The sequence below is a fragment of the Schistocerca piceifrons genome, chromosome 3 (assembly GCF_021461385.2).
Source record: "Schistocerca piceifrons isolate TAMUIC-IGC-003096 chromosome 3, iqSchPice1.1, whole genome shotgun sequence".
Classification (NCBI taxonomy): domain Eukaryota; kingdom Metazoa; phylum Arthropoda; class Insecta; order Orthoptera; family Acrididae; genus Schistocerca; species Schistocerca piceifrons.
Window position 1 is genome coordinate 578,043,656 of NC_060140.1, and position 27,359 is coordinate 578,071,014.

Sequence of the window (27,359 nt, forward strand, 5' to 3'; positions counted from 1 at the left end):
CCAAAGTTTTTGGTGTTACTTACTGGTGGTACCATATCGGTGATTTACACCACGTAGAGGGAAAGCGGAAAAACATTATCCGCTAAGTCACAACGTGGGCAAAATTGCTTGTTCACCGCTCGTGACAGACGGTTATTGAAGTGGTTTGTGACGAGAAATAAGAGGACGACGGCTGCTAAAGTCACTGCAGAACCGAGTGTCGCACTGGCGAGCCCTGTCAGCAACCAAAACACGAATGGAGTTCCGTGAGCTGGGAACTGAAAGGCGAGCTGGAATTCGAAAATCTGTCATGAGTGACGCTAATGCCGATAACAAGAAAACCAGGTGCCGAAGCCATTTAACCTGGACTGTGGAGCAGTGGAAGAATGTAATTTGGTCGCATGACTCTTGTTTTACGCTGCATCTGGTCGAGTTTACATGCCAAGAGTGAAATATGGCGGGCGTTCGGTGACGATTGAGCAGCCATATCGTCGTATTCAGTGGTTACGTTGCAAGGTCTCAGTGAGCATTTTGGCTGATCAGTTCGATCCCACTGTACAGTGTTTGTGCCCCAGTGGTGATGCTCACAGCTCGTGTATTCCAGGACTGGTTTTCTGAGGTCTAGGATGAATTGCCTCATGTAATTGTCTGATCTCCCTTGACACCAGTCACCAGATCTTAATATTATTGAGCCTTTGTGGCCTAAGTGGCTCGAAACAGCATATCCAGACACTCCGGGATGATGATGGCATTGAAACAGAGGATGACACGCGTAAAGCTGAAATACTAAACACCTTTTTCCAAAGCTGTTTCACAGAGGAAGACCGCACTGCAGTTCCTTCTCTAAATCCTCGCACAAACGAAAAAATGGCTGACATCGAAATAAGTGTCCAAGGAATAGAAAAGCAACTGGAATCACTCAATAGAGGAAAGTCCACTGGACCTGACGGGATACCAATTCGATTCTACACAGAGTACGCGAAAGAACTTGCCCCCCCCCCCCCCCTTCTAACAGCCGTGTACCGCAAGTCTCTAGAGGAACGGAAGGTTCCAAATGATTGGAAAAGAGCATAGGTAGTCCCAGTCTTCAAGAAGGGTCGTCGAGCAGATGCGCAAAACTATAGACCTATATCTCTGACGTCGATCTGTTGTAGAATTTTAGAGCATGTTTTTTGCTCGAGTATCATGTCGTTTTTGGAAACCCAGAATCTACTCTGTAGGAATCAACATGGATTCCGGAAACAGCGATCTTGTGAGACCCAACTCGCTTTATTTGTTCATGAGACCCAGAAAATATTAGATACAGGCTCCCAGGTAGATGCTATTTTTCTTGACTTCCGGAAGGCGTTCGATACAGTTCCGCACTGTCGCCTGATAAACAAAGTAAGAGCCTACGGAATATCAGACCAGCTGTGTGGCTGGATTGAAGAGTTTTTAGCAAACAGAACACAGCATGTTGTTATCAATGGAGAGACGTCTACAGACGTTAAAGTAACCTCTGGCGTGCCACAGGGGAGTGTTATGGGACCATTGCTTTTCACAATATATATAAATGACCTAGTAGATAGTGTCGGAAGTTCCATGCGGCTTTTCGCGGATGATGCTGTAGTATACAGAGAAGTTGCAGCATTAGAAAATTGTAGCGAAATGCAGGAAGATCTGCAGCGGATAGGCACTTGGTGCAGGGAGTGGCAACTGACCCTTAACATAGACAAATGTAATGTATTGCGAATACATAGAAAGAGGGATCCTTTATTGTATGATTATATGATAGCGGAACAAACACTGGTAGCAGTTACTTCTGTAAAATATCTGGGAGTATGCATGCGGAACGATTTGAAGTGGAATGATCATCTAAAATTAATTGTTGGTAAGGCGGGTACCAGGTTGAGATTCATTGGGAGAGTGCTTAGAAAATGTAGTCCATCAACAAAGGAGGTGGCTTACAAAACACTCGTTCGACCTATATTTGAGTATTGCTCATCAGTGTGGGATCCGTACCAGATCGGTTTGACGGAGGAGATAGAGAAGATCCAAAGAAGAGCGGCGCGTTTCGTCACAGGGTTATTTGGTAACCGTGATAGCGTTACGGAGATGTTTAATAAACTCAAGTGGCAGACTGCAAGAGAGGCGCTCTGCATCGCGGTGTAGCTTGCTCGCCAGTCTTCGAGAGGGTGCGTTTCTGGATGAGGTATCGAATATATTGCTTCCCTCTACTTATACCTCCCGAGGAGATCACGAATGTAAAATTAGAGAGATTGGAGCGCGCACGGAGGCTTTCAGACAGTCGTTCTTCCCGCGAACCATACGCGACTGGAACAGGAAAAGAAGGTAATGACAGTGGCACGTAAAGTGCCCTCCGCCACACACCATTGGGTGGCTTGCGGAGTATAAATGTAGATGTAGATGTACTTGGAGAGCAGGGTGCGTTATCATTATTCTCCGCCATCGTCGTTACGTGAACGCCACTATTTTGCAGGAATAATGGTATAAGATTCCCTTGAAAACTGTGCAGGACCTGTATTTACTCATTCCGAGACAACAAGAAGCTGTTCAGAATGCCAATGGTTTTCCTACACCAATTAGGAATGATAATGTGTTGTGTTTGTGGTGTCCCCATATTTTTGCCCAACCCCTGTACCATTTTGCTGGATGGGTATTCAAACGTCATCCAGCCATCATGATCGAGAATTTCCGTCATGGAGGATTTATATAGATTCCTTAACGCAGCTACAGTTCCTTCAACGATACCATGGCCTTATCAAATCCCACCTAACCTTCATCTCTATGACCTAGGCCGCACGCTAACTTATTGCTTTTACAAATCGGACGCTTTGACGTCGTTTTTGTTGGTACTCTCTTTGAATAACGAACATTTGTTTTAGTACTCCGTTGCACATCATTGAAGGCCACACCTTTGTTACGGCAAAACTCTCAACAAAACTTCGTTCACATTCTCTAGACATTGCGGGTACACTTAATAACTTCCCAAGCAGTTGGGCGTTGTCCTGAAACATGGAGCCAGGGATTTTGTAAAAGGAGTGACTCAGAAATTAGTAACTTCTGTTACATTACTGTTTGTTAGTATGCTTCGAAATGGCTATGGTGTTCACTGGTAGTCGTAGTAGCGAAGGACTGACACTATAGCTTACGGTGCAGTGCTTCACAATACATTGTAAGGTGACCTTTACATGCCGGTCTCTGTTGAGTAAAGCTTAAGATAAGGTACCTGCGAAACGTCCCCTTTGAACAATTATACATGACTGTGCTTAAACTGACACACAATATTTTTAGCGCAACGCAGTCTGACTTTCAATAATCCCTACAAAAGAATGGCCCTGACTAACAATAACCTATACGTTTCACAAATCACTTACCTCACAAAAATCTTCGTTACTCGAACTACTGCAATACAGCGAGCGCCACTACTGCCAGCTAAATAAAAGATTCTAACTACTGAAGGCACTAACTACTGATAGGCACAGTTAGCAAAAGAAGGATTTTGATAGAGAACAAACAATGTATTTACCTTAATAGTGTTCAAAAGTCATATGTATAGCAGTTCATGACATCCAGTCTTACAAATGTACTGTCTCTGACGGACACACGTCCAGATCATCCGCTCTCAAAAATCCGCCATCTCACTTCCCCACATCCACCACTGCTGGCGGCTCACCTCCAACTGCGCAACGCTACGCACTGTTAACATCCAGCTACCCAACACTACAATGGCAGACAACAATGCAAACTAGCCACAGACTGCACACAGAACAGCCAGTGATTTTCATACAGAGCGCTACGTGGCGTTACCAATAAGAAAACCTAAACAGCCTACTTACACCTGCAGTTTGCAGTAAGATCGAGATTTAAATCATGTCTGGCCATCCTGGATTATGTACTGTACCTCTTTAAATGAATGCTTTGGTGCTTTCGTAAAGGATATCCCAGCCGTTTTCTTAAAGGATTTCACGGTCGTTATCCTACTATATCCTTGTCCAGCTCGAATTTGTGCACCATCTGTTACGCATTTCTTTATCAGTGAACTGTTGAACCGTAACCCATGTACCTCCCTTATTTCCTTACGACAGTAAGGGCATACTACGCGCTAATCACTTGACTACATTTTTTCATTTTTTTTTTCCATTTTGGCCGGTGGTTGGCGGTAGGAGGGTGGGAGTTATCCAGTCCGTGTCAACCGTGCTATGGAGAAAGTTCCCTTAGCGCAACTCTAAACTATGTTTCAATGGTAGCAGTTACCATTTCTTCTGGAGCTTGTGTGTTTCACTGCAATGTTTCCCACGTAGAACCCATCGGCGTCCGCATCGGTAGCTGCGGGGTCAGCGCCCCGGATTGCTAACCGAAGGAGCCCTTGTTCGATTCCCGGCCGGGTCGGAGATTTTCTTCGCTCAGGGTCTGGGTGTTGCCCTTACGTTTGTATCGTTTTAACTGACAAGAAAATCGTCTCCTATACACTGTCTTATCGTCTTTCCGTAATGGGCAGGAAACGGAAGTCGATAAACTGAAATTAAAAAAGATTGATTCGTTTCACATAAACCGCAGCACAGAAGTGAGTTTCAGTGTTAAAGAAGCTGACGTCGTAAACTACTCTGTTTTTCACACTTACTGAGTGTGTTGTTCTGAATCTCCAATTGATCCTAGAATTACAAGAATGTAAGACATTAATTTCACATTTTCTGGACGTTTGACGGTGCTGTGACATTGTTTAGTAGGACAGTCTTATGAGTACATATGCAGGATATGTTTTAGAGAGAGAACGAAAAATTCTAGCTGGTAACGCCTGAAGATATACACGGCTAAGGTGCTGCTGACATTTAAACATTCAGAGTGCCCTACTTCACGGTGCTGTATTCGTGCGACTGCATTCTGAATTTCCGCCACCCGCGGGAACTGGACAACAACAGGAACTTCGTGGCTGACCTGCGGTTTTTCTTAACAAGTATTGCGTGCACCCATAATCTCATGTCCTCCTTGTATATCTTTGGGTACGTTGTTCTACGTCACATCCGCGGCAAAGTCACCAGACGTTTGCTCTGCTCATCAGAAAAATAGCTAACTTTGAAGACAAAGAGCTGCTGTGTCTGCTTGAAATTAACAGCCGTTACGTTTAAGAAATGCTTGGTTAGGCCATTTTACAGAACATGTGAATCATACAACAGTTTCCTCTTTTTAAGTAATGGTGATTTTAAAGGATAATATTTTAGAAGACATAGAAAATTACAAGTTAGTTAGTATAAAATGTAAAGAGAGAAACACGGTTTGGTTCGCGCAGCAGTAAAAGTACACGGGCAGTGAAAACATAGTTCTCAAACTGGTACAAAAAGTGACTGTCACAAGAATATGCATAGATCTTTCAAAGGGATTTGACCATAAAACTGCCGGCCGAAGTGGCCGTGCGGTTAAAGGCGCTGCAGTCTGGAACCGCAAGACCGCTACGGTCGCAGGTTCGAATCCTGCCTCAGGCATGGTTGTTTGTGATGTCCTTAGGTTAGTTAGGTTTAAGTAGTTCTAAGTTCTAGGGGACTAATGACCTCAGCAGTTGAGTCCCATAGTGCTCAGAGCCATTTGAACCATTTTTGAACCATAAAACTGTACGAAATGTGGTAGAGATACTAGGAAAATAGCAGTTTATAGTAAATGGTTCTAATCAAAATTATAAAATATAATGCAAAGTAGGAAAGAGCACTGTCTTCAAATGAGGATATAGTTTTAGGTCATTGTGTTGGAGATCAAAAATATGTAAACAATAGCTCCCCAAGGTGATTTTGGAGACAATATTTGATTTGGTAAAAAATTTATTTGCTGTATCTGAACTGCTAGTAGCGAGATCATTTGAGAGCTTCATGGAACAGGCCATCACGAAACAGAATTACGTTAAATATATAACTAATGCCTCGAAACTTCAGCCCGAAGAGATGAAAAGGTAATACTATCGAACTGAACTCAGATGAAGCTCTGTTTCACGAATTCAAAGTTGTAGGAGATGAATTAGGCCAAACAACTGACACAGAATTACTGTTACACACTTTGATGTAACGGCTGATGTTGCGTTGCTTAAGGCATTGGAGTCACATTGGAGAGGAGCGGCATTCCGATCCCCGTGCAGCTATGGACGTTCATTTATCCGTAAAGCACGTAAGTGAAATGCCGAGATGGTTGAAAAGGCAACAGATTATTTATTTTCTATCCTTGTTTATTCCGAGCTTATGTTCCATCTCTAATGTCGTCGACAGGATGATAAACCTCACATTTAGTAGTATTACTGCTACTACTGCAACCACCAACGTAGTCGAGTTAACCAACGAACGATATGTGGCGGCTTGGGTTATATCCGTCCATTTCGGCACTCCTCAGCGGCATGACTAGGCTGTAACATCCGGCGCGAGTGCCTTGGGCGCCATTTCCCTGGGGCCATAGTTTTCTGACGGGTGAGGAGAGAGAGAGAGAGAGAGAGAGAGAGAGAGAGAGAGAGAGAGAGAGAGAGAGAGAGAGAGAGAGGGGGGTGAGGGGAGATTTGAGGCGAAATAGGAGGAGATCGAGAAGAAGAGAAATGACGGAGGGCACTAAAATTGGAAAGGGGCGAAGATGTATGAAAGGGAATCAAGAGGAGATTCGGTTTAGACTGTGCTGAGCGACATTCCATTAAGATGTCCGTCTCCCCGATTCTAGTTTCTTGTCTTCCACTAATGTACTTCGTTCATCGTAAGAATAAAATGGCTCTGAGCACTATGGGACTTAACATCTGTGGTCATCAGTCCCCTATAACTAACCTAAGGACATCTCACACATCCATGCCCGAGGCAGGATTCGAACCTGCGACCGTAGCGGTCACGCGGTTCCAGACTGAAGCGCTTAGAACCGCACGGCCACACCGGCCGGCCATCGCAAGAATAAACCTGACGTAACGTCTGTGTTAGACGCAGTGATCGATCAGCAGCCGTAGGACACGTACACTGGTTTTGTTACTCTCTTGGGAGTAGTCCTACTTATGTATTAGATATATTGTTACTATGTTACAGTAAATGAAACTTTTAGATATTAGAATATATTAACAACCATCAACATTTTCGTTAGTCAGACTTGATCTGTGTGGTTTTTATTTCCAAAATCGTGTATAGTGGCAATCTCTGCAAACGCTAGATGTGCACAGATTCTCGCGCTGTTCGTACGTTCTGTGAAAATGGCTGACATTGTTTCCCACTTATGGTAAAACACGATCGCGGTTAAAAATGGCGAGAAACAAATTCATTTAATGTTTATCAAGAGATCGCAGATAAAATCGACTGTGAAGTTTTTCGAGAAACTGTATTTACGAAACATAAGGCGTTCGTGAACATTAGAAAAAAAAGATAGCGTTGGAGTCTGGTAACCGAATGTTCTGTCGGTCATTGGTTCGTTTGAATCTCTGTGGCATTACTTTTTTATTTTCTTTTTTAGTTCCAATACCTATAGCATTTAAATATGAAATTCTCATGAATTTCATATTTACATGCTAATTAACACCAACGTAATTCTCATTTTTATGAAAAATGCGCTTCTTGTTGTTTCTATATACGTATCGCACGCAAAAATCCATTTCTCATTGCATACATAAATTCTTAACTATTGATATTGTATAAAACATCGTTAATAAGGATTGTTTAGATTAAGAAACATTACACAACGAAGTTTTCGTCAGAAAAATGAAAACTCAGATAGTCTTTATTTGGACTGTATCCATTGCTTTGCCGGCCGCTGTGGGGGAGCGGTTCTAGGCGCTTCAGTCCGGAACCGCGCTGCTGCTATGGTCGCAGGTTCGAATCCTGCCTCTGACATCGATGTGTGTGATGTCCTTAGTATAGTTAGGTTTAAGTAGTTCTAAGTCTAGGGGACTGATGACTTCAGATGTTAAGTCCCATAGTGCTTAGAGCCATTTGAACCTTTTTTTTTTCTTTTTTTCCCCCACTGCTTTGCACCGCAGATGTGATATCACACAATCCAGAGTTAGAAGCGTCGTAGAAAAATGGAAAACAATTTGCACTTCATTGAGCACACGGTACGAATGGGTCTCTATAGTTGCCGCTGTACCATTGTACCACTGGAATCCGAACCCAATAGAATTGACATGGAGCTAAGTTAAGGGATCAGTAGCAAGAAATAACAAGACATTGGAGCTGCCAGTAGTACATGACAGTTTCAGTACTGAAATGTATTCCACGGATTCGGATATGGAAGGATATTACCAGACAACTGCCTTAGTGCCACCTTCAGTGACTTCAGTTTTCAGCTATTGTGAAATATCTGCAATAGGGTTTTGCGTCACACACAGCTTATGCATACAAATTGCCCTGTGTTTAAGTTAAGAATTCTCATCACTGTTGTTTTTAATTACAGTACTATGTCAACTAAGAACGAGAGCACGTTGTTTTCCGTCTGGTACCCTAAGAAGTGCGTTGCCCGAGTTCCATATATTGTTTCATTCTGTTTACAAATAAAATGAAACTCAAAGTATATTGTTTCTCTGCTCTTCTCTTTTTACGCCTTAAGTGCAACTATTTGCACCACTGCAGGTCAGATGGACCAGTTGGTTGGTCAGTGCTGTCCAAGTTAAATGCGCCGGTGAAGCTGCTGCTTTCAAAGGGTTCAAATGGCTCTAAGCACTATGGGACTTAACATCAGAAGCCATCAGTCCCCTAGACTTAGAACTACTGAAATTTAGCTAACCTAAGGACATCACAGACATCTATGCCCGAGGCAAGATTCGAACCTGCGACCGTAGCAGCAGCACAGTTCCGGACTGAAGCGCCTAGAACCGCTCGGTCACAGCGGCCGGTCCCTGCTGTTTTGTATTATTGCTGAGCGCATGTGCGCGTAACGCACGGTATAATACGTATCCTTATTATTGTACTTGACTACTCGAGACGGCTTGGCTTTCGCTGCAAGTGAAACGAAATCCAACGAGATTCCAGCAAACGCGGACGAGTACACAGTGTAATGTTTACAGCGGGTTTATACTTAACGATGAATGCAGTATAGACAAGAGCTATTCTCGTTACGCAGAGTGAGCCAACGCAACTGTACTCGTATTTTACCTTCGTTGTTTTGCCTGTTACGCCATGTATTAAACCACGATTAGCAGAGAGCGTTAATGCGCCGCTTCCGGAATACTGGGAAGTGACACTGTCTGATATTGAGAGTTGGTGAACCGGGCAGCGTGAACGTAGTTTTTAGGCGGTTACCCCACATCCCAATAGGTAAATAACGGGCTGGTACCCATGTCTCGACTACACTAAAATGTAGAAAACGGTCTGACAGTTCCACCGAGGATTTACTTTTAGACGCAATCATATGGGGTAGATCAGTTCCGTTCTTGGCGGTGAAAACGAGACGGATGATCTTAGATGTTTAATCTCCTCAAATCCACAATGAGAAGCAACAGCTTTACATTACTCGTCGAAAAAAGAATCGCGTTCGTGTCGTAAGCAATGGCACATCAGACTTTGTTGTTCGGCGTTGTATGTTACATAAGAGAATTATGGAAATCTGTACCTTTATTTCATTGTAAAGTCGTATTTATCACAATAAACCAATAAACAGGCTAAGCAACAATAAGGATTAAACAAGAATGTGGAGGGGGGGCGACAGACAGACAGACAGTCAGTTTGCAACGGTATTATATGTGGTAGGCTATAAGACCCTGCGAAGGGTGGAGCCCGAATGTGACAGGATTGAATCGGGTAACGCCGGACAACGGAGTGAGGCTGCCGGAGGCGACGGTACGCGGTGCGGCGTGGCGTGGCGGTGACAGGCGGCGCCGGCGGCGGGTCCGGACTTGTCCGCCCCTTCCCCCATTGTGGGGCGCGTCCAATGCGTGCGGCTGCCCCGCCTGCGCTGTGGCCGCCGTGATATCCTGGACGAGGCGAGGCGAGGCGAGGCGCGGTGAAAAGCCGACCTACGTGCACAGTCGATACCGTCGGGGCCCCGTCGCAACAATAGGTGACGTCAAGCCCGGCCGGCGCTGTTGGAGTGAGCGCCCGGCGCCGCACGCCCCTAACTGAAGTGGGTGGTGGGTTGCGTTTGGGGGGGGGGGGGGGGGGGCGCTTTTTGGTTCTGTTAACGCCAGCGACCTGAGGCCGCCGTCCCGTATTATGATGAATTGCCTGGGGGTACTCCGCTTGACTTTTCCGTGCCTTTTTGCCGCTCCGCTTCTATGGAATCACCTGTTGAGGCATCAGTCGACGACGTCCCCGCATTATCAAGCTGTCGCACTGTGCTATTTAATTTCGTGTGGTAGTTATTTTTAGTTACATTTCACGCCAAAGAAGCTGCTATTGGCTGTTGGGGATACATCGCACCTATTTATTTTACACTACTGGCCATTAAAATTGCTACACCACAAAGATGACGTGCTACACACGCGAAATTTAACCGTCAGGAAAAAGATGCTGTGGTATGCCAATGATTAGCTTTTCATAGCATTCACACAAGGTTGGCACCGGTGGCGACACCTACAACGTGCTGACATGAGGAAAGTTTCCAACCGAATTCTCATACACAAACACAAGTTGACTGGCGTTGCCTTGTGAAACGTTGTGTGATGCTTCGTGTAAGGAGGAGAAATGCGTACCATCACGTTTCCGACTTTGGTAAAGGTCGGATTGTAGCCTATCGGGGTTGCGCTTTATCGTATCGCGACATTGCTGCTCCCGTTGGTCGAGATCCAATAACTATTAGCAGAATATGGAATCGGTGGTTTCAGGGGGGTAATATGGAACGCCGTGCTGGATCCCAACGGCCTCGTATCACTCACTAGCAGTCGACATGACAGGCATCTTATCCGCATGGCTGTAATGGATCGTGCAGCCACGTCTCGATCTCTGAGTCAACAGATGGGGACGTTTGCAAGACAACAACCATCTGTACGAGCAGTTCGACAACGTTTGCAGCAGCATGGACTATCAGCTCGGAGACCGTGGCTGCGGTTACCCTGCGAAGGTGTACTCAATGACCAACCTGGGAGCGAATGGCAAAACGTCATTTTTTCGGATGAATCCAGGTTCTGTTTACAACATCATGATGGTCGCATCCGTGTTTGGCGACATCACGGTGAACGCACATCGGAAGCGTGCATTCGCCTTCGCCATACTGGCGTATCACCCTGTGTGATGGTATGGGGTGCCAGTGGTTACGCGTTTCGGTCACCTCTTGTTCGCATTTACGGAGCTTTGAACAGTGGACGTTACATTTCACAAGTGTTACGACCCGTGGCTCTACCCTTCATTCGATCCCTGTGAAACCCTACATTTCAGCAGGATAATGCACGACCGCATGTTGCAGATCCTGTACGGGCCTTTCTGGATACAGAAAATGTTCGACTGCTGCCCTGGCCAGCTCATTCTCCAGATCTCTCACCAATTGAAAACGTCTGGTCAATGATGGCCGAGCAACTGGCTCGTCACAATACGCCAGTCACTAATCTTGATGAACTGTGGAATCGTGTTGAAGCTGCACGGGCAGCTGTACCTGTACACGCCATCCAAGATCTCTTTGACTCTATTCCCAGGCGTATCAAGGTCGTTATTACGGCCAGAGGTTGTTGTTCTGGTACTGATTTCTCAGGATCTATGCACCCAAATTGCGTGAAAATGTAATCACATGTCAGTCCCGTTTACCATCCGCATTTCTTCTTGGTGTAGCAATTTTAATAGCCAGTAGTGTATTTTTGCATGCTACTATGAATAGTGAGACAGACTGTCCGCTTCACGTATTGCTGTAGTCATGTAGCAGTGAAAATCATTTAGTACCAGGGTCGGTTTAAGATCGCGCAGGGCCAGTAGCACTGATGAATTGTGCGTTTAGCTGTATGTACGTGGTATTGGACTTTCGTATAAATGGTGATTCAGCTGCCCCTACCGATGTCGCTCTATCCACCCCGCAATGTTACATGTAGCCTTAAAAAACCATGCACGAGATTTTCTTATTCTCTCGGTCGCTGCGCACAGAAAAAAAATGAACAGAACATTTTTGTACGATATTTAAAGTAGTTAAATTTTGCACTGGTATACGTTTTCGCTAGAGACAGTAGCTGTCTAATTATTCAAGAAAACCATACGCACCTCCACCCCCACACTCATCCCTCATCAGTCAGGATTTCTACAGCGTTATTCGTGGCACCCCTTCCTACAACTGTACAGAAGTTTCTGACTACACGAACTGTTCCGGTATTCGACTTTTTTGGGCTCTGTTGATTGGGCTAGTTGGTATTACGCCACCACCGTAGTCGGCTATTTCGTTAACGTTATTAATTGTGCCCGCGACGGTAGTGAACGTAAAAAGTTTTTGGAAACGTTAGGTTTAAACTAGTTAGTTACGTTGACAATTCGACCCAAACTTAACTCCCACAACAACAGTTGTTTCGCAATCAGGTCTGACGAATAGAACGACGTAATTGTTTATTTTACGCTGTTTAAAATTCACATAATTAGTTACGTGAAATTTACGCAAACGTCAGTTTTACAATTTGTGAGTGCTCGACTAAGCCGGTGGCGTAATAAGGCCAATCGATTAAGGCCGCAAAAGGTCGAATGTGGGAAATAATTCATGCAATCGCAAATTTTAGTACAGTGGTAGGAGGGAGTGTCATGAACAACATAGTAGAAATCCTGACCAGTGGGGGAAGAGTATAAATTTTTCTTGAACAACTCGAAAACTACGGTCTCTAGGTAAAACGTATCCCAGTACAAAATTTAACTACATTAAATTTCCCGCAAAAAAAAATACTGCTCAATTTTTCCTCCAGGACTAATAGTTTTTGCGCTTAACAATCGGAGAACATGAAATTCTCGCGCATGGTTTTTGAAGGCGAGATATAACATTGCGAGTTGTATAAAGGGACATCGGTAGGGGCAACTGAATAAAATTTTATTTTTCTAATTTGAGCGCTAACTTTTCCATTAAGTTGAATTAAAATTATTGGGCTCACTACCTACTTAGGTTTTTACGTTATGGAATGAAGATTAACAAGAAGAAAACGGAAGGCATGGTAATTCGAGGAAAGGGGAGAAAATGCCGTATGAAAATAGGGGAGAGGGAATAGAGCAAGTGAGTAACTTCAATTATTATGATGTGTAAAGCTCAACAGAAATTAGGAAGAGAATTGCAATGGCGAAAGGAGGATTCAAGAGGAAACAAAAATTACTTTGCGGACCACTAAACAAAGATCTGAGGAAAAGACTTGCCATGTGTTACATCTGGAGCGTTGCTCTGTATGGTGCGGAGACCTGGGCAGTGAGGAAGGAAGGAAGATAAAAGAAGATTGGAGGCACTAAAGATGTGGATATGGAGAAGAATGGTAAAAGTGAAATGGGAAGATCGAGTAAGGAATGAAGAAGTATTAAAAAGAGTTGGAGAAGAAAGAAACATGCTGAAAGTCACTAGAAAGAGAAAACGGAACTGGATTGGACATTGTTTGAGGAGGGACTGTTTATTGAAGGACGGAATAGAAGGAATGGTGGAGGGAAAAAGGGGAAGAGGAAAAAAAAAGATATCAAACGCTGGGGAGTTCCACCAGGGGCCGAACGGCACAATAACCCTGGGTTCGGTGTGGGGCGGCGGAGGGGTGAAGTGGACTGCAGTAGTCGTCGTGGGGTTGTGGACCACTGCGGCTGCGGCGGGGACGGAGCCTCTCTGTCGTTTGTAGGTCCCCGGTTAACATACAATACAATACAATCACTTAAATAACATCACATATCTTCTTACCTCGTGGAGTTTTATTTTCTTCCCCCTATTGTAGATGCTTCACATTTTTGTCAGCAATTATATATTCGAAATAAAGTACGGACAATACGTGAGCCTCAACCACAAGATGGTTAACTGCACTCCCGTCGCATCAGGGAGGACAGCGGTTGGTATCCGTCCGGCCATCCAGATTAGAGTTTTCCCTAAATCGCTTAAGGCAAACTTTAGAACGGTCCCTTTCAAAGAGGTACTGCCGATTTACCTGTACTTCTCATTTCTTTCTCAACCCGAGTTCGTGCTGCGCCTGTAACGACCGTGCCATTAAAACATAGTCTTTCTTCCTTTTGCTTCGCCAAAAATGCGTGTTCAGTGCTCAGTCAGTCTGCCCGACGTTGCCACGATGCAGACAAGATGGAAATCGCGAGCTCAACAGCGTCAGCCGGACAGCTTTTTAACGCCGCCCTGCGACCTCGGAGGCTGCCGGTGTTAATGTCCGGAGTAATTCTCTAAAGTGAGCAATTATGGGGCCGCAACCTTGCCCTCCACTGCGACCCGCTGGCTCGGGCGGCTGCTGGCTGGACCCGTGGGCGGAGGTAGGCGGGTGAACGGGGTGAAGAACATAGAGTGCTCGCCGATGGTTACGGGAACGACTTAAAAGTCAAACAAAACATTCTTATAAAGTGTGCACCTGTGCTACAGCTGCAGTTCGTTGCCTAATGGATGCTTACAATGTGTGAGTTGTTACCTGCGGCATTACGCACCACTCCACTTACATAGCTGCACAAGTTTCATCAGCAGTGATGAGAGTGGGATGTATCATTCCATGCTTCCCTCTAAAAGCGAATATTCGTGCTATTTTTTCCGACTAATTTGATGTTTTCTGTCACGATTTCCTGTCTTTTTCTTCTCAAAGTATGACTTCCAGCCGAAGTCCTAGGTTTGTGTTATATTTTAAAACAAACTGTTTTTAGATGTAGAAAGTAAAATAAAATCTTAACATATTTTATTGCACATCACTGACCATGTTTTACATAAATAAATCGAAACTTTTTTTTGAGGTATCGGACATTTGATTTGTTCGATTCGGCCCGCAACGATTTATTCTCCCGTGCCAAACTCTTCATCTCAGAGTAGTGCTTGCAACACACATACTCAATTATTTGGTGGATGTATTCCAGACTCTGCCTTCCTGTACAGTTTCTACCCTCTACAGCTCCCTGTAGTGTCATGGAAGTTATTTCTTTGCCTTATAAGTCCACCTAATTGTCAACAATCTTTTGTAAGACCACATCTCAAATGCTTCGATTGTCTTCTGTTCAGTTTTTCCCACAGCGCATGGTTCACTACCGCCCATACAATGCTGTGGTCCAAATGTAGATTCTCAGAAATTTCTTCCTCAGTTTAAGGCCTATGTTTCATTTCACCAGACTTCTCTGATCCAGGAAAGCCCTTTTTGTCAGTGCTAGTGTGCTTTTTACGCCGTCTTTGCTCCGTCCGTCATGGATTATTTTGCTACCAAGGTAACAGAATTCCGTAACTTCATTTACTTCTTCATCACAATCCTGATGTTAAGTTTCTCGCTAGTCTAATTTCTGCTACTTCTCATTACTTCCGTATTTCTACGATTTACTCTCAGTCCATATTCTGTACTCATTTGACTGTTCATTCCATTCAGCAGATCCTGTAATTCTCCTTCGCTATCACTGAGAACAGCATTGTCATCAACGAGTCGTATCATTGATATCCGTTCACCTTGAATTTTAATTCCACTCCTGAACCTTTCCTTTATTTCCGTCACTGCTTCTGCGATGTATAGGTTGAATAGTAGGGGATTGAACAGTAGGGGCGAAAGACTACATCCCTGTTTTCCGCCCTTTTTTAATCCAGCACTTGCTACTTGGTTTTCCACTCTTATTATTCCGTCTTGGCTCTTGTACTGTTGTGTATTACCCGTCTCTCCCTATAGCTTACCATCACATTTTTCCTTAGAATTTCTAATATCTTGCACCACTTGACATTGTCGAACGCCTTTTCCAGGTTGTCAAATCCTATGGCTGTTTTGATTTTTTTTTTTCGGTCTTGTTTCCATTATCAAGCAAAACGTCAGAATTGCCTCTCTGACAGTATAAAAGCTCCTTTTGTGGTAGGTGCACCGACAGAATTCAAATACTTTTGATTATTTCCATAATAGTGCCTGTCGCTGTGCGTCGGGCTGTTCGAATCGAACAGTACCACGGCTCTCGCGACAGGGTGGCAGCTGTACCTGGCTCTGCAGCCACACAAGCGCTTCGTTGGCCACTACAGGCCTTCCCCCTGAGTGCAGTGATGCCGGAAGCTCCGGCCGTAGACACGCCCAAGGAGGGGCTCGCCCGTTAGTCACCGCCCCGTTCCTGTTCTGTGGCGGCTACGGCCGTGGGGCGCCTCCGCGAAGCAGCGACGGCGCAGGTTCGGCCACGCCCGCGGTGATTTCAGCCACGTTTGTTTTCACTCTTCAGGATCACGGAAGCGCTTCCAGGTGTGTGTTTGCCGCCGTTGCCTTTTTGTCTTCCGTCATGCTTGTTAACTCAAGGAAAAGGTCCAAATTCATAAGCGATGATCTCTGACGTCTGCAACGACAGTTTCTGTTTGCCTCTGTAATGAGTACTCACATCAGGATGTTGGCATCAGTTATCAAAAACTGAATATCGAGGAAAGGGGGGGGGGTGGGGGTGGACGACAATTTTTCAACGTGAACGCCATACAGACATCTGCGTGCGTAGCCGATATTGCTGAAGGCTGGTGGCAGGGACGGCAGCGATAGACACGTTTCTAAATCTTTTGCTTATGTAATGCTTGGAGGGAAACATTGTTTAAAAAATGCAATTCCAATGTGGCAGGGTGGTATAGAAACCGGTTTTGAATTATTCCAGAATAAAAACATTCTTGTTTTCAAAGTTATTTGATATCAGTAACGCGTTTTGCCCTTTTGGACATATAAAGTGGAAAATGATTTTATGACGGGTGAGACACATATCCAGCAATTTTTGCACAACCTGATGGATACCCAAAAGAGCGAAACGTGTTATTGATGTTAAATAACTTTGCAACCAAGATTGTCTTCATTCATTGTCTTGGTTGCTGTCAAGGAAAATGAATCACACAAGACAGAAAACAATTACGACGCAGACTGGCACATCTTCCTTCAACAAGTAACACCTATTGGTGTCGAACACTTCTATCGAATTGAAGAAGATTCTGGACCCTTATGTTTGGAACACAGCATGTAAAGGAAATAAAACGTGGACAGAGGGGACTAAACAACTACGTAACATATTAAAAAATTAATAAAAGAAATAAATTTGCTGTGTGAATCAGCAATCATTGTGTATATTTTGTGAATAAAACCGTGTAGATCGGTTAGCATATTTATTTGTAGTTCGCCCCCATAGCTGAGCGGTCAGTGCGTCTGACTGCCATGCAGTGGGCCCGGGTTCGATTCCCATCGGGGTCGGAGGTCTTCTTCGCTCGGGGACTGGGTCGTGTCTTGTCCTCATTCTCATTTCTTCATTATTGACACGCAAGTCGAACAACGTGGTGTCAACTGAAAAGACTTGCAACTCGGCTGCCGAACTTCCCCAGGTGGGGACTCCCCGGCCATCAACACCATATGATCACTTCATTTATTTATAAGTGAATATATGAAGCTCTCTAGACGGTTTTATTAACAAGAAAGATGAAAACTATGTTGAGGAATTTATTTCGAATCGAATCGTTCGTTTTGTAAAGTAGTGTTCGTCAACCGATCTGTCAGAGCTTCAGTCGGTCTGTACCGCAGTGGTACTCTTGAGGAAACTTCCAGATCATTTGTGCTGTCCTTCAGTTTGAGGGGAACTGCTGAAATTGTGAAGAGGCCCAACGTTCACATGAAGTTAGGAACCCTGTTGACCGTAAATCAAAGTTGTAGGCTGACTTTTACCACCAGCCCACTGAGAATCTTTACAAGTAGAGTGGAGGACCGTATTCACTGCGACGTGAGGTGGAGCCTACCGTGAGTAATCTGCAGCAGACAGTCCGATTATCAGAGATAATCATATCCAATAAAAACAGGTATCATTACTGGTACCGTATCGTAACTTACCCACTAATGAAGTAATCAGATCCCAACAGTTGTCGTATATCGAAGTTTTCAAAAGTTTGCGAAATATGTTACATTCCATAGATCTTTTGCTTGAAAGTTGTCTCCTTGGGAGCGAATTCACCTATCACGAAGAATCTGCCTTTTTGAAATGCGTCGTGTAAGTCTGTCTTGTAGGTAGCTTTTACGATTCCACTTGGTTATCTCATCCACTCTAGCAAATCCTCGCTCCATCAACTTGACGGGTTGAAGTCACTCAGAGCTAAATTTGTTGAGCCCGGCGGATGGGGCACAACTTTCTTCTTGTGATCAGTGTAAAATTCCAGAGTAATGTAGACAGTATGCGCTTTTGTATTGTCATGGTAGAGGGCCCAGACGAATCGTAGGCCACTTCTGTGCCTGTTCCCTCCTCATGTTCTTTCCCAGATGTCTTGCAACATTTCTATGCTACTCTTGACTCGTCAAGCTTATTTTTTGATCCAGGTGAAGGAAGATACTTCCATGATATCGACAGTTGTAATATTGTCTTCTTCACAAGTATATGGACAAGCAAAATCACATACTGGCGACGACAAATTTCAGAGCAAAGTAGCTTATGTCAAATAACATGGTATATATGACCATTAATATTTGATTTTACTGATGGTCACATGCACCATGTTACTTGATATTAGGTGCTTTGTTCTAAAATTTGTCGTCGGCTGTGTACTTCTGAAGCATAAAATTTTACAGTTGTTGAAGCGTAGTCAAGGATTGTTAATGAACCTTCATGCCTACAACTGGTTTGCAGATTTTCTCTCAAATCATTCACTTACCCATAAACTCAACTTTTGCCACCAATGACAACCCTTGACAGGAAGTCTGCATCGTCTTGAAGCAGTCCTGACACAAAATTACCCGCAGTACTTCTCGTGTTCAGTTCCGCTGACAGAACACTTTCGCGTGTAACCAAGGTGCTGCAGAGATCTTGGTTGGTCCGTCTACGATTTGTTAGATCAGGTATCTCGCTGTCTGAATATATTGTTGTGTGATGGCACTTGACGACCGACCGGTACGGTCATCAGTCGATGTTCTCCCGTTTTTGAAAAACATATGCCTGCCGTAAGTCTGTGCGTGACCTCAAGCGTTGTCTCCAGAAACCGCTTCAACATTTGGTGCGTTTCTGAAGCGGTTTTCCGAAATTTAAGACAAAACCTTATAACGACGCTCTTTCAGGTGAGCCATCGCAAAATAGCAAACTCTTGGAAACAAATCAGTGGAAATGTGCTCGTCACCAACCAACCAAACGACTTATCTTACAGCCACTTGCTACACTGATTCAAGGAGGACATATAGGGAGACACCAAACGGTGTTTCAGTATACCTGTAAGCCGTTCAAATTTCGCAAATTTTTTAAAACTATCTCTACATTTTTTGTCCCCTCATATGCTTTAGGTAATACATCTTTTTTTCTTTGTTGAAAACCTAGTTTGCCTATGTATAAGGAGCACTTCCATTTGAGCCACACAGTTGTTGCTCAGAAGCATCGTATTTTGTCGTCGATAAACTTTGAAAATCTTATCAAGTGTCCGCCCCAAATATTCATTCAGTTGCGCGAAAGACATGCCTTTCAAAATATTACCTGGCTTTATCCTGTATTTTTTTCTTGAATCAGCGTCCTTATAGGACTTTCCTTAAATCTACGTTTACCACTTTGGTCCAAATACATAATAATAATCATCATCATCTCTCTTTACTCGAAGATCGGTCGAAATTTGCGCACTGTAGATCGGTAATTTTTGAGTGCTACATAAATGTTTTGAGTAGGCATACTGGTACTGTACCACATACCCTATATCTAATTTTTGTTTCCTGTTGTTTCAGGTAAGCCGTCATGGCTGGTGAAAGTTATACCCCACTACGCCAACGTGCAGTAGTCGAAATGTACTACAAAACTGGGAATGAGCCAGCAGCATGGATTCACAGTAAGCGTCTTTGGGACAATACAATGAACCGAAGAAATGTGTCTGAATAGCACAGCGATGACTGCGTCCAGGACCAGCCATGTTCTGCGATACTGTTAAGCGTCACAACACAGCAGTTTGACATACATACATACATACGTACATACATATTTCCCGATTGTACACAGGAACTCGTAAATTGCACGCTAATCTCAAAGAATTGATAATAGCAAATAACGGCGCCTGAATGATGCTTCCGTCGCTTAATATTTGTTGTGATCTTCTTTCTGCATCAAAAATATGATAAAAGTAAGGTCGAGTGCCTCAAATAAGGTGAGGAAGTGGAGATCATATGGGCAATACTGACATGTAACATTTTCAGGAGATACAGTTTCTGATCAGCAGCTCTGAACGGAGGGAAACGACGAAAGCAAAATTGAACGTCCATGACAAAGTTAAATTTGTGTGCTTGATCTGGACTTAATGCACAAGTGTACGAAAGCTTAGCTGTAATATGCCAGTGCTTCTGCATTGATCAGCCGAAACTTTATGACCATTGCCCATCGCGGCGTTGGATACCGTCTGGTAGAACTGCATGCGCGTGACGCGGTAAAGAAGTATGTACACGGACGGGGGATAACCCTAGCGAAGATGTGGTGCAAAAGGAGAAATCTCTTGAGATAAGAGACTTTGACAAAGGGAAGATTATTATTATTATGCAGAGCCTGTGAAGGAGTAACTCGAAAAAGGGAAGCTGGTCGAATGTTCACGTGCTACTATTATTAGCATCTACGGAAAGAGGAAGAAGGGCAGTGAAATTATAACTAGGTGCTAAATGGTTGAACGTCCACGATTCTTCACAAACGTTGGGTTCGGAGACTTGTCTTATCTGTGTAGTAGGATAGATGGTGATCTGTAGCATCTCGTCGATATAGTACAGTGCTGGTGCACGCACAGGTGTTTCGCAGCACGCTGTTCACCGTACATTGTTGAACATGGAGCTCCGCAGCAGATCACTTGTACGTGTTCATATGTTGCCTCAACAATATCGCCAGTTAAGATTTCAGTGGGCACGGGACCATCACGTTTTTGCTACACTAGGTCGATGATAGTCTCCACAAACGGCGTCATCGAGGTGAATGGCGGCCCGAAACTCGCAGCGCCACGGACGCAGGCTGTTGGGAGCAGTGTTACGCTATGGGTGAAATTCTCCTGCGCTTGCATGGGACAAGACACACTGACAGATGCCAACGACCTGCAACTCTTCATGCTTATGTCTTCCCGAACGCCGATGTCACCTTTCACCTGTCCGTGTCTTGGAGCCAGAATCGTGCTACAGTGGTTTGGGAAGCATTAAAGTGAACTCACGTTGATGTGTCGGCGACCAAATTCGTCTGATGTAAAGCGTATGGAAACCATCCGGTGCGCTGTCAGGCGCCATAACAGCTTACGCAAATTAGCGGCCCGTTATTTACGCGAATTACATGACCTATGCATAGGCATTAAATGCACATACCTCCACAAACCCACCAAGAAACTGTAAGATCTCTGACATGCAGAATCAGTGAAGTATTTCGTTCCAAAGGCAAACAAACAAGGTATTAAGCAGATAAAGCTACGATTGGGCGAATCGCTTCTTTCGTGATGGAATAGTCAGTTTCTAGGAGTTACGTCTTCAGATATGTCTGGGCATCGTAATATAGATTTCGCATAGTTTCCGTAAATCCCTAAATCATCTCTAACAACTACCATAACTCCTCTTGCCTATTTTTTATCGGAACTTTATTTCGTTGTTCTAATATTGTTTTTTGGACTGATAGTGAGCTGTCGAATGACGTAGAGATCCACCTCTTCTCGTGCTCGATATTTCCTGCTGCTACTTTCTTCTCGGTACATTTTTAGCCCCAATCAGCACAGGATCTACGTACAACCAAAGAACACTCGTTGCTAATGTTGTAACGGTACGTAACAGTTACTGCTTGTGTAGTTGCTCTTCCAAACAGCGGTCCATTCGATCAAACTAGTGTTGTCTTTACCTGCAGTTACTTGTAGTTTAGGTACCTGAGCTATGTACGGTTCTGTTCAAAAAGAATAACTCGACGAAGTCGCACTGTCGAGACACGCACGTCTAATTTCATACCCTACAGCTAATTCGCTGCAAATAATAATCTGTAGCTGTGATCCTGCAGTCAAATGGAGTATGCATAGGCAAGAACTGCGAGTTAATAAAACATACTAAATACAAAATAAAAATTAAATGAATAATTTAATAACAAGGATTCCATTCTGTCGTCTATAACTGCTGTAGATGACAGAGAATTAAGTTGAATAATGTTTACTCGAGAAAGGGCGTCTCAAACGGGAAGTAGTCCGACGATATTCAGCTAAAAACTACAGGTAGAAAATACCCTTATCAAATGCAGTAAGATTACGTTGAGAGTGTTACGAGAATGGTAGCAAAATACCCAAACTAAATATTCATAAAAAGTATGCGAAAACTAAGTCCATTTCGTGATCACAATACATAAGAGATTCACCAGCTCAAAATACTTCCTAGTTCAGAATGATGATTCACAAACTGACACACGCGATACAAAGAACTATGACTCATATTGAGCCTATACTCAGTTCTGTAATACAAGCGAAAAAAGTTAGTCATACTTTGAAGCACATTCAGACGTGTCGAAGTATAAAGTCCCTTGAGAAGTTGGTGTGGTAGTGGGCATTCATCGGAGAAGGATGTGGAGGAGGTTAGTGTTTAACGTCCTGTCGACAACGAGGTCTTTAGAGACGGAGCACAAGCTCGGATTATGGAAGGATGAGGAAGGAAATCGGACGTGCCCTTTCAAAGGAACCATCCTGGCATTTGCGTGAAACGATTTAGGGAAATCACTGAAAACCTAAATCAAGATGGCCAGACGCGGGTTTGAGCTGTAGTCCTCCCGAATGTGAGTCCAGAATACTAAAGCCATTCACCGGCCAGAATCTATTACCCACTCCGTCAAAATCCACACAATCCCACTGGCAGATCCGTCTTCTTACAAGACAAACTTTAAAGTGCCCACAATCATTCCCTTGAGCTCATCACTCGAAAGTCCCAGTGTCCACTTGACTCCCATAGAGTTCCGCTACTGTCTGCTTTTCCGTTGGCTGAAGGACGTCCCCACCAAAAATACGCCGTTCTTACATTCTAGAGATATCAATCATTTGACTCATCTTGACCTCTTGCGGGACCAAACTAATATATTACAACAGCATTTAAATAAAAGAAGTGTTATAAACATTCAGTCACTCTCAGGCCATGTATAGTGATTACAAATAAAGCTTTGTTCATAAATAAATAAGCCAGTATTCATGCGCAAGTGGGCTTACGTTAAATAACAACGAATTGTTGTTCAGTTTTGTTGAGACAATTATTTATGCCTTCTTGACAGTAGCGTCTTTTGGTTCTCTTTTCAGTTTTGGTGTTCTCTGACACATACGATAGACCATTTTTAAATTAGCACAATTTTTTAATGGTACTTGTAGTCAACATTTGAAAAAGTTACTGACAAAACAGTAAACTGTTTATTAAATAAATACACAAGTATGACAAAATATGAGGTATTCACGCCGTATTCATTTGCTGTGTAATTGTGGTGGATACGATGTTCTCACAAACATTTGTATAATGAAGCAGATATAAAAGACGTCGTAAATCAATAAATAAAACAGATACAAATACGTAGCCGTCAGGAATGGTAGCTATAGTGCAATGCTATCATGTGAGATATCTTTTGTTGAAATCGCATGAAGCGATTAAAAGTTGTTAGTTCAGGGGTTCATTGTGTAAATGTTTATTGAGTTTGAAACATTAACTTGTGTGATTTTAAAGATATCGAAATATTGTTGTGCCACTGGATGGATCAAATTTTTCTGAGATCGCAGATGTATTCATATTTGCTTAAATATTAAACTGTGATTTATTGTCGAAGTTTAGAGACCTGTAAATTATCCCTCTTTAAGATTATACGACACTCCGCCACTTCTTGGAACATAATCTGTCCTCCTAAGCGACCGTCCCTCGCCAAAATTTCGCTCACTGGGATTTTCCCACATCCGATCCTGTGCTGACACATCTTCCACCGGTGGCCCTTCCAGCTGCCACGCGCACTCTGCTCTGGGGCCGCAGAGTTTCGCAAACAAATTCATCTTACCTTGTACGAATTCTAGATGGCCTATTAGCTCAGCTACTTACACTTAACGTTCCAATGTGTACACTTGTTTTACGTTTTATGTGGGTGGGCAACTCCAAAATATCCAGGAGTTACGTTGGAGAACACAGTGTCTATAATAGCTGACAGAAATTATGATTATTTTATACGTGACAATGGGTTTTATCATTCTGTGTAAGTTTTCGCGCATTTCCTTTATCCCTTCGTGTTCTCCACTATAATGGTTTTAGTCTGGGTGTTTTAATGTGTCGCAGAGTGGCTGGCTTTTTCTTATTATTCTCGTGGTCGGCCAGCCACGGTCATCTGCTCTCTTGTTTTTATCATCTGCTGTCTTGTTTTTATCTCTTCTACCTGTTTCTTGCTTTTCTCTGTGGTTTTCTTTTCCTGTTTTGTCCATAGTAGTGTTGGTTGTCCTTCTGTCGTCCTACTGGTTCTTCCAGTACGTCTCCTTTCTTTTCTTCTTTCCCTTGTGTAATTATTTTACCGGGAACAACGGACCGATGACCTTGCAGTTTGGTCCCCTCCCCCCCCCCCCCCTCCTTTAAACCATCCAACCAACCACAAATAGACACGAACTACCTGGGAGCAGAAATAGAAACCATGAGGAATTCTACCCCGGATTTGTGCTACTCTGCAGCTGACTACGCATGGCAAGCATGGTAAAGATCCCGCACATGGCTGTCACAGAGAGTGTCTCGTCACTACGGGATGTCTACGGCCCACCCCTCTTGAACAACTATGTTGTCTCAGCGGGATTTCTCCTTCTGGTATTAGTCGAGAAGTATTAGCCAGAGGTGCAACAGCATCGGAAGTTCATTCTCTGTCCAGTTACCAGCAATCACGTCCATGGCACAAGTCACGAATGATTTTCCTAAAGACAACTGAGGCACTCGTAGTACCACCTCAGCAAACGAAGTTATAAACGTGACGTTCTATGATATAGGCCCTGGAAAGGTAGTTGATGCTTCAAGAAGGACTCCCTCACGAGGACACAGAAGAATGAACTTCATGCAGTTCGTGCAACCGACTTCGTGCTGGTGGTGTCGCAAGGAGCGAAACTAATTTCCAGAACTGAGCAGATCTCAGGCCTCTGCTTACAGTGTCGCCTATGGCTAGCTATGGCTAGTCCCGAGCGTCGTGGAGAGGGTAGCAGAAGCGCAACTGAGGTTTTCGGGCTCTGGTTTGAGCTCGTTTATGATTTGTAATCCTTATATTTTGCCGTTAGTAAGATCAGCATATAAAAGTTGTTTGCATCTGATACTAAAGATTTATCTACTTTTTATTGAACTTCCAATCAGGGAGTTGTTGTAGCTGTAAGATGTTTTCCTTTCTTATTTTTCCAAGCGTTTATCCCGTGTAATGCGGGGCCTGCTTTTAAGAATTCGGAAAATTTTACTTCATTATTTAACTTCCTGACGCCACAGTCGTCAAGGCAACCACAGGCGGCGAGGTCGTCTGCAGAATCTGTTAGTGAATCATGTAAAATTTGTTGTGTGTTTCATCGTATTTTGTTTGTGTGTCGTGTTCATCGAGAAGGAATTTCGAGACCAGCCCAGCATCTGTCCAAACGAGCGTGGGGAACCGTCTAAAAACCACACTCAGGTTGGCCAGTGTACCAGCCGACGGTGTTTAATCCGTCGCGCGGATTCGAGCTGATTCTGACTCACATTCCTGTCTCGTAAGCTTCGGCGTTTCGCGTTACGCTATACGAGCGGGTCCCTGGCGATTTTATAGAACCAGCCCGCCAGAATGAGCTGTAATACACGATACCTTTTGCCACAAACTTTCCTCTGCCTGTGATAGCGTTAAGGCAATACTCTTTTTTGGCATAAGGCTCGCCTTCTACGATGCTGTAACTGGAATGTTCAAACAAAAATGCAACAGATTCTCTTGCACCCTCCTTTTCCCTGAGTTAGTAGTCCATATCTAATAACATTAGGTCCACGGGACATGAAATACTACTTTCTTCTGTTGTATGCAAAACAAAATATGAGTGTTCAAATGAAAAAGTACGAACGTAACAACCAAATCTGTAGATATTGGCATATGTCGCTTTGGGATAACGTAGTGAGACATCAAGCAATGAAAACATGCTTCGTCACCTCCGTCTAAAAAAAAAAATGAAAGCTGTGCACTCAGCAGGCAAGGTGATGCTCATCGTCTTTTTCGACGTCCGAGGACCGATGCTCATCGAATTCCTCGAGCACGGAAAAATCATTAACAGTGACATGTGTTGTAGACACTACGTAGCCCACGCAATTCCGTAAGACAAAAAGGCTTAAGCTCCTCACGGAGGGAGTGATTCTGCTCCACGATGACGCGCGTCTCCAAGTGTAATGGCCTCAAGTGGGACCCGCTGGAGCATCCATCCTGCAGCCCGGACATATCGCCTTGCGACTTCCATGTGTTTGGTCTGCTAAACAAACATCCCAAAGGGAAGCGCTTCAACTCAAGACGACCAACTGAAGGGCTCAGTGGAGGGCTGGCTCTTGTCACAACTACGGCTCGTTGAACAGTGGGATAGTTGTGCTGCTCAGGGCTCTGGTGATTACTTTTCAATTAAGATTTCGATTATACCAATCGTGTTGTTTCGCATCTTTTCTTTTGAACACCTCTCACACGTTCGCTTTATTAGAGATGTATACACAAATTGTTCTTCTAAATGAATTTCCTGAATGAGCTTTTTTTTCTTGTCTTGGTATAAGGAACCTGTCTCCTAAGTTTGCAAAAGTATTTTTTTAATCGTTCTGCATCATTGTGTGGTGATAATCGTGGAAGATCATCTCAGTATAGAGTTTGTAGAAAACACTTTCTCACCTCGTTACATCATCGAAACTTCAACGAATGCGTCATTAAATAGCTTCGCCGTGACAATGCTTGCCATGGCCATGTATCTCGATAACGCTGACAATGACCACGAAACTGGGTTGATTCTCGACACGTTGTGGGACGTTCGGTGACGGTGCGAGCGTTGTACGATGAACGCGACAGCTGACGGGCGGCCGCCATTGCTCTGAAATCGATGTGGCGTTGTGACGTGGCGCCTGATTTCAACCACCGTGGTCGAACGGTGGCGTTCTTTCACGGTGGCGCATGATGAATCCCAGGACCGCAGCCGTGGGCGCGATTGGTGGAGCCCCGCTTCTGCACTCTCCGATCACCCGTTCTCAACGCTACTAGACCCCGAACGAGTAAGGAGGCGTCATATCAACATTTACGTACATACTATGCAAGCCACTTTTATATTTATGTCGATCTATGTGCGCTTGTCTCTCTTTATCTTATTCTAATGATTCTTTCTTGGTATTTACCATACTGGCAACATGTAATGGTCGCTCAGTCATCTTCGAAGCAGTTCCTAAATCTACCCAGCAG

The 27,359-nt window shown here is 43.9% G+C and overlaps 1 protein-coding gene across 1 annotated transcript in view; it reads left to right on the forward strand.

Moving 5' to 3' along the window:
* Positions 1 to 14,234: 14,234 nt before the first annotated feature.
* Positions 14,235 to 27,359, forward strand: part of LOC124788853 (mucin-4) — a 258,570-nt gene continuing 245,445 nt past the window's right edge. The window contains exon 1 of the mRNA XM_047256137.1: positions 14,235 to 14,306. Coding sequence (XP_047112093.1) covers positions 14,235 to 14,306 — 72 coding nt within the window. The remainder of the gene's footprint in view (positions 14,307 to 27,359) is intronic.